Genomic DNA, 12,933 nt, shown 5'->3' on the forward strand with positions numbered 1-12,933 from the left:
CGGCATGTTACACAAAACCCAGACTCGAGAAGCGGCCTTGGCGATCTCCGCCCGCGAGTCACGGGCGACGTTGACGTGACTGCACATCGGGGGAAGAGGGCGATCAATCCAACGCAGAGAGGCTGAACCGAGGCAGCGGCTGCTTTGACGCATGAATCGGGGCAGAGTTCAAAACTCAAAGCTTGACGACCGAATGCGCCGTTGCATTTGCTGAGCATTGGAGCGGGCGGAGAACCTACTCCGTCGTGCGTGAATCGGTATTGAATGCTTCAGCGTGAATGTTGCAGCCGCGTGGATACTGTATGTAATACTTGAGAATAAGTGAGAGTGAGGAGTGGGGAGTGAGATGTGAGATGATACTCATAAACGCAGTGCGTGAGTGAGCTGGTGATGAGTGACAGCTGCGCTTATCGAACACACGGCTTACATAAAACAAATACCCCTCATTCGGTGGTGGGGCATCCATATTCCAGGTACCCAACGACCGCCGCTCGGCCGCTGTAGCAGCAGTGAACGAGTGACGTCTCGCGTGCCTCGAAGAAAGAAGCCAACCGACCTTTTTCCTTGAGCATTTTGGACGTTGCCGCTGCAAGAGCATTTAACGGGTCGCCTGTTTCCACAGTCGCAGCGTCTGCCACACCGCAGGATCAGAAAAAAAAGAGGGAAGAAAAACATTGGGGAGCCTCAGGTCCTTTCCGTCTTTTCCCTTCTTCCTTCTTCTTCTTCTTCTCTCGCTCTCTCTGTGGAAGAAAGTCCTCGCAAATCCCGCGCTGCATGACTCGACTCGGCTTCGTCCCCGATCCGTACGACGCATCATACATACTACAGACACGACGCATTTGTCGGGCCGATTGACGACTCACGAACACGTAGTGGTAGCTTCAACCTCTATCCTCCCTGCCGCTTAACGCTTGCGGAGATATCTCGTGTTTCCCGTCCAGCATACCACAACCACAACCTCTAGCTCCAGAAGTGTTTCCACGACTTCGACAGTCGTTGGACTAACATCATCTCCCACCATGGTTGCTTCCGAGCTGTCGCAGGCGGCGCGCGCTGAGAAGGCCGACCCCCAGTCGTCGCAGCGGGCAGCCCAGCATAATGAACAGGTGCCGGCGCCGCCTTTGGTGAACCGCGTCGGCCAGAGCAAGAGCCCCTACGTGCGGAGCCACGCCGAGGGCCGCGTCGCCTGGCAGCTGCTCGACGACGAGGCCATCGAGAGGGCCAGGAAGGAGAACAAGCTGATCTTCCTGCACATCGGCTTCAAAGCCTGCCACTGTAAGCGACCGCGTGCCCGAGAACACGTCCGTCCGTTCGTCTGTCCGTTCCGGCAAGGGCGCTGACCACCCCCCGCCATTACAGATTCCCGACTTACATCCACCGAGTGCTTCACCCACCGAGAATGCGCCACCATCCTGAACGAGTCGTTCATCCCCGTCATCGTCGACCGCGAGGAACGTCCGGAGCTCGACACCATCTACATGAACTACGTGCAGGCCGTCAGCGGATCCGGCGGCTGGCCTTTGAACCTCTTCCTGACCCCCGACCTCGAACCCGTCTTCGGCGGCACATACTACCCGGCCCCGGGCCCGAACAGCGGCGGCTCTGACGACGAGGAGCGTCTGGACTTCCTGGCCATTCTGCGCAAGCTGCAGAAGGTCTGGAGGGAGCAGGAGGGCCGGTGCAGGCAGGAGGCCAGGGAGGTTGTGGTTAAGCTCCACGACTTCGCAGCCGAGGGCACTCTCGGGACCGCCACGGTCCAGCCAGGCGTCGCTGGCTCCCAGATCTCGGCGATTGGCAGATCCGAGACGGGGCTGGAGCTTCCCGGGACCGGCAGGACGGCCGCCGCGGTGTCGAGCGAGCTCGACCTGGACCAGTTGGAGGAGGCCTACACGCACATCGCCGGGACCTTCGACCCCGTCTACGGCGGATTCGGCCTGGCTCCCAAGTTCCCGACCCCGCCGAAGCTGTCTTTCCTCCTGCGGCTGCCGCGCTATCTCGCGCCGGTCCAAGATGTGGTGGGCGAGACGGAATGCGCGCACGCCACCGAGATGGCGCTCTTCACACTGCGCAAGATCCGGGACAGCAGCCTGCGCGACCACGTCGGAGGCTGCGGATTCGCGCGATACTCCGTTACGGCGGACTGGAGCGTCCCTCGCTTCGAGAAGCTCATCGCACACAACGCGCTGCTTCTGGGTCTCTACCTGGACGCATGGCTGATTGCTACCGGCGGCGAGAAGGACGCAGAGTTCTTCGACGTCGTGGTGGAGCTGGTCGACTACCTCACCAGTGCCCCGATCAGCCTACCCGAGGGCGGTTACGTCTCGAGCGAGGCCGCGGACTCGTACTACCGGCGCGGCGACAGGCACATGCGAGAGGGCGCCTACAACCTGTGGACACGGAGGGAGTTCGACACGGTGATCGGGGACGACCATGAGGCCGCGCTGGCTGCATCGTACTGGAACGTTCTCGAGCACGGCAACGTTGAGCCCGACCAGGACCCCAATGACGAGTTCATGAACGAGAACATCCTACGCGTCGTCAAGGACGTGTCGGAGATTGGGCGGCAGGCCGGCATCTCGGTGGACGAAGTCAAGCGGGTGGTGTCGTCAGCCAAGCAGAAGCTCAAGGCGCACAGGGAGAAGGAGCGCGTGCGGCCCGAGGTCGACACCAAGCTGATCGTGGGACGCAATGGTCTGGTGATATCCGCCCTCGCGAGAGCCGGGCTGGCCTTGGCGACCGTCGATGCGACGAGGAGCCAGGCGGCCATTGCGTCCGCGAGCAGGGCAGCCGAGTTCATCAGGACCAATCTCTGGGATCAGACGGACAGGATCTTGTACAGGATATGGAACGACGGCCGCGGCGACACCAAGGGCCTGGCGGAAGACTACGCTTACCTCATCGAGGGACTCATTAGTCTCTACGAGGCGACCGCGGATGAGAAATGGATAGGATTCGCCGATGAGCTTCAGAGTAAGCTCCCACCCCACCTCCTTCCCCCCTTTCTTTCGTTATCCCACCCAAACTACCTTGACTAACACCCATCAACAGAGGCCCAAATCGACATCTTTTACGACAGCCCCTCGGCCGCCGAACCCGCCGCGTCCCGGTCCAACTGCGGCGCTTTTTACACGACGGCCGAGACGGCGCCGCACACCATCCTCCGCCTCAAGGACGGCATGGACACGGCGCTCCCCTCGACCAACGCCGTCTCTGTTTCGAACCTGTTCCGCCTCGGCGTCTTGCTCAGCGACGAGACGTACACGGCCGTCGCGCGCGAGTCCATCAACGCCTTCGAGGCCGAGATCCTGCAATATCCCTGGCTGTTCCCGGGCTTGCTGTCGGGCGTGGTCACGGCCCGCCTGGGCGGCGTGACATGGGTCATTGTCCGCGACGGCGGTGGCGGCGACGACGCGCTGACGCAGAGGCTGCTGCGCAAGCTGAGCCTCGAGGCGAGGGGCGGGCTGAGGAACGTTATCCTTCTCAAGAGCGGCGGGGACGACCTGCTGGCGAGGCGAAGTCCCGTGCTGAGCGAGCTGGCGCGGACGCCCGGCACGTATTGCCTCGAGAACGGCGTTTACCGCCCCATTACGGATGCGGATGCGGCGTGAGCGGGGCCGGTGTCGGAGCCGGGGCCGGGAGGGCCAATAAGCTAGGGTTTGTTTCCGTAGAGCTTTGATGCGAAATGTTTTGTGTGGGCAGTTGGGCGGGAAAAGAGGGAAGGGGAGGTTTTGTTTCCCTCCCTTTCTTACAATTTTATGGCGGGCGTAAGTACCCAATGCTTCGGGAGAGAAAAAAAAGACGCGCTTTTGTTATGAAACTTTGGACCCCCCCCCCCCCCCCCTCCGTCCCGTAGCTTAACTTGAGTGGTTTCCAACTCCCGACTGGCCGGCCCTCACAATCTCATGAAATTTTTGCAGATACCGCCTATGTGTGTGTGTCTCGTTAGGGGCCACTTGACTCACTCAAAACGCTTCCCGAGCCGTGCCCCTCGATTATTCGTTTTGTGACTGTGGGCTTCTTCCATCGGAATTGACGTGATGCGTTGACGAGGGGAGGTGAGGCAAACCCCCTCCCCCCCTCCCCTGGATCGTGGTTGCGGTCGAATTGGGGGAGAATCGCGGGCGGTAATGGGAAGACAGACATCTCGGGGAGGTCCCCGTAAAAGCAAACTCCAAAAAAATGTGCATCACCGTTGCCATAATCGGGGTATCTATTCTACAGCGACTGACTCGACTCGACCTGACCTGACCTGACCTGACTTGACCTGACTCAACTGCTCCGAAGACTCGGCCAAATGCCTCGTCTTCCGCACCCTGCTTCCACATGCACGGCGCCGCCCCCGGCAACATCCTCCGTCGCTTTCAACTCTCGCGGCCCATATCTCCTGGCACAGATATGACACACTCTCTGCTTTCAGCACGAAAACTTTCAGGAGGTTGTGGGCCTGAATTACGCCTCGGGTGTCGGCCTGACCGGGTATCGCGACCCGGCCCGTCGCACACCGAGGTTGTCCTCTGATTCTCCCCTCCATCACACCAGGTCGCCCCCCCCACTCAAGAGCCGCCACGAGGGCTACCGTTCGCCGGTTGCTTGCGGTTCATCAAACCGCTGAAGAAGGCCTGGAGCTTATCGTTGTCCATCTCGTCCGGGTTCTCCTCGGCGGCGTCGGCCGGTGGCGTGGTGGGGTCCTGTGCAGCACTGAATGCCTGCCGGTCCTGTTGCCTCTCGTCAGCCGGTTGCTTTCATGTACGCAGTTGAGAAACATCAAACATTGCGACAACTCACCTTAAGCCGCTGCACCATGTCGTCGGCGTCCACCTGGATGCCTCCCATATTGAACTGCACAGGCCCAATGTGCTGGCTGACCTTGCCGTCCGTTCCAGCCTGCAGGGCGCTGGAGTCCGACTCGTCGGCGCGCTGGCCAAGCCTCGACCTCGAGATGTCGGTCTTCTTGTCGTCGCTGCTCCGGCTGCGGTGCGACTCCAGGGTCTGGAGACTGGAGCCGAGAAACTCTTGCGTGTCCGTCGACGACATCTCGAGCTGCGAGGGGTCCCCGTCACGGCCCGCGAAAGAGATGGCGCTGCCGGCGTTGCTGAGGTCGCGGATCCAGTCCTCGTACGGCGCCACCGCCGAGGACCACACTTCGCCGCTGTAGTCGCCGTCCGCCTTGGCCTTGGCGAGGGTGTTGAGGCCCTCGGTGGTCATCGCCGGCGAGGGGAACGTGGACTGCAGGTCGTGCGACCAGCCCTGGCTGGTCGTCTCGACGTCGAAACCGTCCCTCAGCACACGGATCTTGCCCCAGGAGTCCCAGTTCGGCGGCACGAGGATCTTATCCCTGTCAATCACGTTGTGCTTCAGCGGTTGCCGCTTCAGTAGGGACGTGATGCCCAGACTCGAGTGAATCAGAGTGGGCATGGATGAGGGAACGTTAGGTGTCGTGTAGATGAGGGATGCGCCGTCTGGGGTGTAACAACTCGTCAGCTTATTCGTCCCTCCACCTCGGGCAAGGGGGTTATGCACATACGTCTCAGAAGCGCTGTCCGGAGATACTGCAGCACCTGGTCAAAGTCGCCCTCCTTCCAACCTTGTGTTTTCTCGAAAGCTTCCATCTTCTCCGCCTGCATGACGATTAGCATTGGCATCTTCACCCCTGACATCGATTCCTCTCACATTCTGGCAGACCACGCAGAGCGGCAGGCCAATGCCTTCTTCCCATTCACCGGGCCCGAGTGGAAGCGTGACGTCTCCTTCGCTCGTAACTGCTCCTGTGCCGTCGAGATTCGTTGAGCCGCCGCCTCTACCCCTGTCCCGCCAACTGACCATGACCTCCTCCATTGTCGCTTGGCACTCGTGGCTCGAGTTCTCGAGAATGCTGCGCATGAACAGAATCCATTCCCTCAACTGGCGCATCCACAAATGCGGCGTGGACCAATCGAGGAGTATGACCATCAGGGTGTTGGGTATCGACTCGGGTGTGATTAGGGGTTGGATAAGTTTTGGGAACGCTTCTGCTGGCGTGGACAGCATGTAGAGGGAGATTCGCGCCAAGATGTCTGGTCAAGTCAGCCTTAAGCACCCAGGACATCCTGCCTTCCCTACGGACCTTCTTGGTCGGCGTCCAGGACGTCGTAGTAGGTATAGCCCAGAGCGAAGCTGTTTGCGATAGGAGGCGTTTTAGAGCCATGGCGGTCCAGGCTTCGCTTCTCGCTGCTGTGCGACAGAGACTCGACAAACTCCCGCTGCGACTCGGGCGACCCGCCCAGCACGATCATATTCTTTTCGGGTAACCGTTTGCCGCTGGCGACGTTGTCCAGCATAGAGCTCCACAAGTCCTTCCTCTCTCCATTGCGAGCGTCTGACCCTGCGGAAGCCGAGGTGTACGTCGACACCCGATTCGCGCTTGCCGTCATGTTTGATTCTGTCGGTACGAACGCATATGGAAATGGAGCGTTGTGGGTGTCCGAGGAGTGGTGATTTGCTCGAGAGGCGGTTGTGGGTTGTGGCTTGCTAGGTAACGGACAGCTTTATGCGTAGACAAACACGCGCGTCGAGTCGCGGTGTATCTAGTGAAGAAGCGGGGGTGGATTACGACGGAATTCGAGGGGCAGAAGAGCTAGAAAACGAAAGAGAAATATGCGATGCAAAAGAAGACAAGGACGTTATCTCAAGAAGAGTTCAAATTGACGCCTTGCACAAATAGCCATGTCGACCTGAGAGGCAGTACCTAATTCACAGTCTCAGTGCTTCCTCATGCCCCTTCATCGAACTGGCAGGGGGGGGGGGGGGTTTGGGCTCCGGACCGGCTGTTTTCCCGGCCACTGACTGGTCATGCGGTGCAGTGACATTGCGGCACAGTGCGCTACCGAACCGCCAATTTTAAGGGTCGTTTTTGGGGCGCATTAGGGGGATTGGGGAGATGACGCACTAACCGACCGTGCTACCTTTTTCCCGTGGAGCTTCAGCTAGCTCGACGAGCCTCTTTCAGCCTTGCAGGTTTCCTATGTACTGAGTAGCATCCAACACCACCAGTCTTCTCACTTGAAGCTTGGCGATTCTTTTGGCTCCAGAGCAGACGGTCGTCTCGATACTGGTTTGTCACCATGAACAAAATTCGCGCCATTCAGGCGTTGAACAAGAAAGAAATCGAAAATGGAATGTAAGTCTCGGGTGCGCCCTCTCCTCCCACTCCCAGAACCTTGCGCTGACACTCAAAAAAGCTCACCCGAGGGCTCCTGGCACGTCGACTACCGCGACACGGCCTACATATACTTCGGCGGCCTCCCCTACGAAATGTCGGAAGGCGACGTGATCACCGTCTTCTCCCAGTTCGGCGAGCCCGTCTGGCTCAAGCTGGCGCGCGACAAGGAGACGGGCAAGTCCAAGGGCTTCGGCTGGCTCAAGTACGAGGACCAGCGCAGCACCGATCTGGCCGTCGACAACCTCGGCGGCGCCACCATAAAGGACCGACTCATTAGTGTAGACCATGCGCGCTACAAGTTCCGCGACGACGAGGACATGGACGAGGGCAAGGTCGACTGGGCGACCGTCGCGAAGCAAGAGGCCGGGGACAAGACGGACGAGGAGGAGTCGGAAGAGGAAGAAAAGGAGGCGCGGCCGATGTTGCCCGAGGAGAGGGAGCTTGCCCTCTTGATACGGGACCATGACGAGGACGACCCGATGAAGGGGTTCCTGATCGAAGAGAAGAAGAAGGAGATCGAGGAGGCGCTGCGGCGGCGGGACGACAGGTCGGACAGGAAGAAGAGGCACAAGCACCGGCACCGGTCGCATCGGTCACGGAGACACGACAGCGACGAGGAGATGAAGGATGCTGACCGCGACGAGGACAGGCACCGGAGCAGGAGGTCACGTCGCGACGACACGCCGGACGACATAGATCGCAGGGACGACGAGGGGGGCAGCTCGCGGCGCCACAGACGGCGGGACGAGTCCCGCGAAAGAGATCCGAAACGGGACGAGAGGAGCCGGCGGGACAGGGACCGCTCAAGGGAGAGGCGGGATGGGGATCGGGACGGGGAGGATGACAAGCGGAGGGAGCGCCGGCATCGCGACCGCCTCGAGTCGGAAGAGCGCCATCACGGACGGCACAAGGATCGTGGTGATGAGCGGCGGCACAGAAGACGGAGTCGGAGCAGGTCGCCTTGATCTCTGGAAAGAAAGCACGCCTTTGAAAGAAAAGAAAAAAAGATATTTACTTCATAAATAGAAGCGATGCTATCGCTGATACCCCTGAATGCCTGCCTAGTCCTTTGATAACTCCAGATAAAACGCCATGCCATGAACCTAGTACCCCACACGACTCTCAAGAGAGTTCAGCAAACAACAGATAGACAGCCTTCCGTCGCGCTCATGACGACGCGCTGCCCAAATACCTCTTCCAGCCTTCTCGCACGACGTATCGTCGTCCGTCGTCCCCCTTGGATATCACAAACTTCTCCCACCTGGCGTCCTGTCCGGCGCCGATGACGACAAGACTGTCTTCGGTGATCCATCCGATGACGCCCTTTTGGGGCCTCGTCGTCCCGAGCGTCGTCTGGTCCGACAGGGGCAGTCCGCCGACTAGCGGGTCATCGCCAGCCTCAAACGGCGCAGACGCGAATGAGTACACGTCTGAGAACAGGCGCGGCATCAGCGGGATCTTTCCCAAGAAACCCCATCGCCCCTTGCCGTCGTCAGCTGGCCGACCCGCGAGGATGCCCGATCCTGCCATCTGCGACGCCGTCGGACTCGTCGGCGCGGTCATGGGCTTCTTGGGATGCGGCACGTCGAAGACGTGCAGTGTTGACTTATCCGACGTGCAAGCCAACTTGGTGCCTTCGGGGCTGAAGCCGAGAGAGAAGATGGTCGCGGGATCGACGCCCCGTCTCAGCTCGGCCAAGCGAGCACAGTTGGTGGTTGCGAACACCCTGATCAGCGTGCCCATTTCACTTGCTGTGGCCAACAGCTCGCCATCCGGGCTCAGTTGGATGGCTCGGAGAGCGGACGAGTGGGCCGGGATGATGCTGACGTTGCCGGTACCGATCTCGACAAGTTGGATTTGGCCGACTGTTCTGCCCGGGAATGCAATCGTCTTGTCTGACATGGCGACAAGGCCGAGAGGGTTGTCCGTGGTCTCGTACACTGACTGGAGGTCGGGCGGCTTAGCAAATGAGTAGACGCGGACGCTGTTCTGGAGCGCGACGACGATGCGGTTGCGGCCGATGCGGACGCCGCGCACCGGGGTCAGAGAGGCGATTTCTATAGCGACTCTCCCTTTCATGTCGTCCCATATGATTGTCTGTACAGTTCATGAGTCTAGCTCCTGACGGAATGAAGCGTGTGGTACGTACTTTACTGGTGCTAAACTTGGGTTGCCTGCCACCACCGACGAGGGCGAGGTAGTTGGTCGTACCCATCATTTCGACAAGGCCAATGCCGGCATTGAAGTCTGGCTTAGGGTTTAGCTCTGTCCTTGAGGTTGGATACGAAAATAGAATGCGCCAAACCTCTGGATGCCTTCAAAAGGCACGACTTGGTGTGGAAGACTGCATGCTGTTAGGGACATATCCCCATTTCTCGGACCACTCAAACCACGACTTACTGCATATTCCCGAGTTGAGGCCAACGGAGAAGCAGCTGGCATCACTGTTAAAGGATGCGGACAGCACCACCGTAGAGGCCGCCGTCTCTATGGGCGGGCGTGTGTTCATAGTGACCGAGATGACACCGTGCCTGTAAGTCGCCGTGCCGGGTTGATGACGCTGTGGCCTGTGTGACAGTGAGGGGCTCGGCAATAAGGGAGATGGGAGCTTTGGGAGGCGGGGGGGGGGGGGGGGGGGGGGACGCAAGGCCGGCGGACCAAGCCGATGTTCTGCTATTTCTGAAAGTGTTTGTTATAATATCATCCTTGACAAGTGCATCTCTCGGGGGAGAGAGGAGCGTCTAGCTAGGCGGTGGTCGTCGGCAATGATGTTAATATGAGATGGGATGGTCTATTTAGCAGCGGCAGAGGCTTTGGGGCGGCCGGTCGGAGTCAGCTGGGCGCGGCTCGAGTCAGGAAGCAGCTGGAACCAAGCAACGGAGATTGGCAGTTGTACAGTATGCAATCAGCAAACGGCCAGAGTGCTGGCACAAAGAAAGAGGGAAAAGGGAGGGAGACAGAGAGCCTCAAACGGGCAATGGTTTGCAGGGAAAAGACTACGAGGCGGGTGTTCGCAAACAAGACCTCGTGGGCTGTGTCTCAGCAGAGAAGTGAAGCCAGGCTGGGATGCTGTGAAAATGAGGTACGTATCGTCCGTTCTGTCCGCGCAACGGGCTGCGGTACAGCTACATGAAAGGTATATATGTACTGTACGGAGGCGCAGCAGCCGGCAACTGTACAGATAGATAGATAGATACCGTGCTTACCTTCGTAGGTCTTTGGTACCTAGATGAGATGAGATGAATGCATAGTTAGGTAATCAGGAGGGTGTGGCAGCTGTTAGAATGGCACTGCCAGCTGGGAGCCACCTGGCTACCTAGCGACCTGAGAACCGCGAAGTATGTTTTGTTATAACGCGCTGCCAGCTGTACACTACGGTCGCTTCCTAGGTAGGTAGCTAATCACCTACAGACAGTCTGAGAAGCGGTGGAAAGCTTCAGCACTGGCCAAGCAGCCAGACTCGCCAGTCTCGTGACCTGTCATCCATCCTCTCTTCCCCCAAAATTGCCCGAGGATACCCCGCTACTTGTACCTTTCCAAGTCGGGCCTAGCGCCAATCTTGGGGGAAAGGAGCGTGGGCCGGGGAGTTGCTGGCCCCTGAATTGGGCGCGCAGGAGCAAGCAAATCAATTGGCTGGGGGCTGCTTGGGGACGTCCTGCCGCAACATTTTGTGTGAAATTGCATTTTCCAACAGCCGTCGGTCAAGACCCTCCCGTCCCCTTTAGCACCTGCACCTGCACCTCCCGTCCGACCCCCCAGGTCCCATTCCAGAACAACGACATTTGGGATCCAGCAGTCCTTTTGCTCCCCTTCAACCCCGACACGAACACGACGCTCGCTGTCACCCTCGACACGATATCATCGCCACTCTTTTATTTTGCCGCCTCAGTCGTTGAAGTATTCGACGACTCCTTGACCGACCTCATTCTACACTAGGAGTCCCCGTCACCGTCGTACGTCTGCCTACCCTCTCTCCCTATTCCTACCACTACTGCTGCTACACCACTCCGGCCCCCGTCGACGATTCCTCCCCCACGACTCCACGGAGCCGCCATAGCCCCAATGCATCTACGTTCCCCGAGATGTGCCGTTGCTGACCGCTTTCGACCTCGTAGAAGATGATCCGTAGAAAGAAGAACGTGAAGAAGGGAATCCAGTTCTGTTTGATGGTCTGCGGAGCATCAGGCACTGGTACGTCTCCCCCTTAACTGGACAATCCCGCGTCCAGTCGAACTCGGAGTTCCGTTGACTGACACTCGACCTCACAGGAAGGACCACCTTTGTCAACACGCTTTGCGGAAAGAGCGTCCTCGGCCACAAGGAGGCGGACGACCCCAACGCCGCCTCTGTCGAGGATGGTGTCAAGATCAAGCCCATCACTGTCGGTGCGTGACTACCGCGTCGGATCCAATATGGAATCATAATGTTGACCACCCTGCAGAGTTAGAGCTGGACGAGGAGGGTACCCGTATCTCCCTGACCATCGTTGACACCCCGGGGTTCGGTGACCAGATCGACAATGAAGCCAGGTATGGCGCCCCGAGAACAATGCAAACAAACACCCACGCCGATACTAACACGCGCATGTCTAGCTTCGCAGAGATCGTCGGTTACCTCGAGAGACAATACGACGACATTCTCGCCGAGGAGTCTCGTATCAAGCGTAACCCCCGTTTCAGAGACAACCGGGTTCACGCCATGCTCTACTTCATCACGCCCACCGGTCACGGGTAAGCCCATTGTTCGTTCCCGTCTTGCGTGGACTGCCACTGACACAATACCAGTCTCCGCGAGTTGGATATTGAGCTCATGAAGCGTCTTGCCCCCCGTGCCAACGTCATTCCTGTTATTGGCCGCGCCGACTCCCTGACCCCGGCGGAGCTCGCCGAGTCGAAGAAGCTTGTGATGGAGGACATCGAGCACTACCGCATCCCCGTCTACAACTTCCCCTACGATATCGAGGAGGATGATGAGGATACTGTCGAGGAGAACGCTGAGCTGAGAGGTCTGATGCCGTTCGCCATTGTCGGTTCCGAGGAGGTTGTCGAGATTGGCGGCCGTGCCGTCCGCGCCCGCCAGTACCCCTGGGGTGTTGTCGAGGTTGACAACCCTCGCCACTCCGACTTCCTTGCTATCCGCTCTGCTCTCCTTCACAGCCACTTGGCTGATTTGAAGGAGATCACCCACGACTTCCTCTACGAGAACTACCGTACCGAGAAGCTCAGCAAGTCTGTTGAGGGCGGTGCTGGAGTGTACGTTTTCTCCCTTGCCACCCCCCAACCCTCTTTAGCTCCATGTCGTGCAGTATACTGATGATGCTATAGTGACTCGTCCATGAACCCCGAGGACCTCGCCTCCCAATCTGTGCGCCTCAAGGAGGAACAGCTGCGGCGAGAGGAGGAGAAGCTCCGTGAGATCGAGATCAAGGTCCAGCGCGAAATCAACGAGAAGCGTCAGGAGCTCTTGGCCCGCGAGTCCCAACTTCGCGAGATCGAGGCCCGTATGCAGAGGGAACAGTCTGCAGCAGCTGGCGGCCCCGCCGAGGCCAACGGCGACCACGAAGCCAACTAATGCACCAATTCTGGCCCCCACTTATGGTTACCCCCGAAACTGCGACGTTGGTCATTTTCTATACTGGCGTTGGTTTCCGTGCTGTGTTGACAGAGAAAGAACACTATTCCCCTATGCAAGTTCGTTTCTCTTGACACGAAGATAAAACCCCAAAAAGGTCTACT

At 58.9% G+C, this 12,933-nt stretch overlaps 5 protein-coding genes across 5 annotated transcripts; 3 read left to right on the top strand and 2 right to left on the bottom strand.

Moving 5' to 3' along the window:
- Positions 1–1,019: 1,019 nt before the first annotated feature.
- CH63R_07067 (Duf255 domain protein) lies at positions 1,020–3,608 on the top strand (the record flags this gene model as incomplete). Its single annotated transcript, XM_018302042.1, has 3 exons — positions 1,020–1,275; positions 1,360–2,970; positions 3,049–3,608. 3 exons carry the CDS (start codon positions 1,020–1,022, stop codon positions 3,606–3,608), a joined length of 2,427 nt encoding a protein of 808 aa, XP_018156820.1.
- Positions 3,609–4,553: 945 nt separating this feature from the next.
- CH63R_07068 (Dynein light intermediate chain) lies at positions 4,554–6,410 on the bottom strand (the record flags this gene model as incomplete). Its single annotated transcript, XM_018302043.1, has 5 exons — positions 4,554–4,715; positions 4,786–5,459; positions 5,525–5,618; positions 5,671–6,053; positions 6,104–6,410. The coding sequence occupies 5 exons, from the start codon at positions 6,408–6,410 to the stop codon at positions 4,554–4,556; spliced, it is 1,620 nt and encodes a 539-aa protein (XP_018156821.1).
- A 690-nt stretch (positions 6,411–7,100) lies between these two features.
- Positions 7,101–8,163, top strand: CH63R_07069 (U2 snRNP component IST3; the record flags this gene model as incomplete). The annotated part of the gene is made up of 2 exons (XM_018302044.1): positions 7,101–7,156; positions 7,218–8,163. The coding sequence occupies 2 exons, from the start codon at positions 7,101–7,103 to the stop codon at positions 8,161–8,163; spliced, it is 1,002 nt and encodes a 333-aa protein (XP_018156822.1).
- A 202-nt stretch (positions 8,164–8,365) lies between these two features.
- CH63R_07070 (WD repeat domain-containing phosphoinositide-interacting protein 4) lies at positions 8,366–9,707 on the bottom strand (the record flags this gene model as incomplete). The annotated part of the gene is made up of 3 exons (XM_018302045.1): positions 8,366–9,295; positions 9,348–9,445; positions 9,599–9,707. The coding sequence occupies 3 exons, from the start codon at positions 9,705–9,707 to the stop codon at positions 8,366–8,368; spliced, it is 1,137 nt and encodes a 378-aa protein (XP_018156823.1).
- A 1,609-nt stretch (positions 9,708–11,316) lies between these two features.
- CH63R_07071 (Septin) lies at positions 11,317–12,769 on the top strand (the record flags this gene model as incomplete). Its single annotated transcript, XM_018302046.1, has 5 exons — positions 11,317–11,389; positions 11,467–11,583; positions 11,640–11,928; positions 11,983–12,450; positions 12,523–12,769. 5 exons carry the CDS (start codon positions 11,317–11,319, stop codon positions 12,767–12,769), a joined length of 1,194 nt encoding a protein of 397 aa, XP_018156824.1.
- Between the last annotated feature and the right edge of the window lie 164 nt (positions 12,770–12,933).

This window comes from Colletotrichum higginsianum, chromosome 5, assembly GCF_001672515.1.
Source record: "Colletotrichum higginsianum IMI 349063 chromosome 5, whole genome shotgun sequence".
Lineage (NCBI taxonomy): Eukaryota > Fungi > Ascomycota > Sordariomycetes > Glomerellales > Glomerellaceae > Colletotrichum > Colletotrichum higginsianum.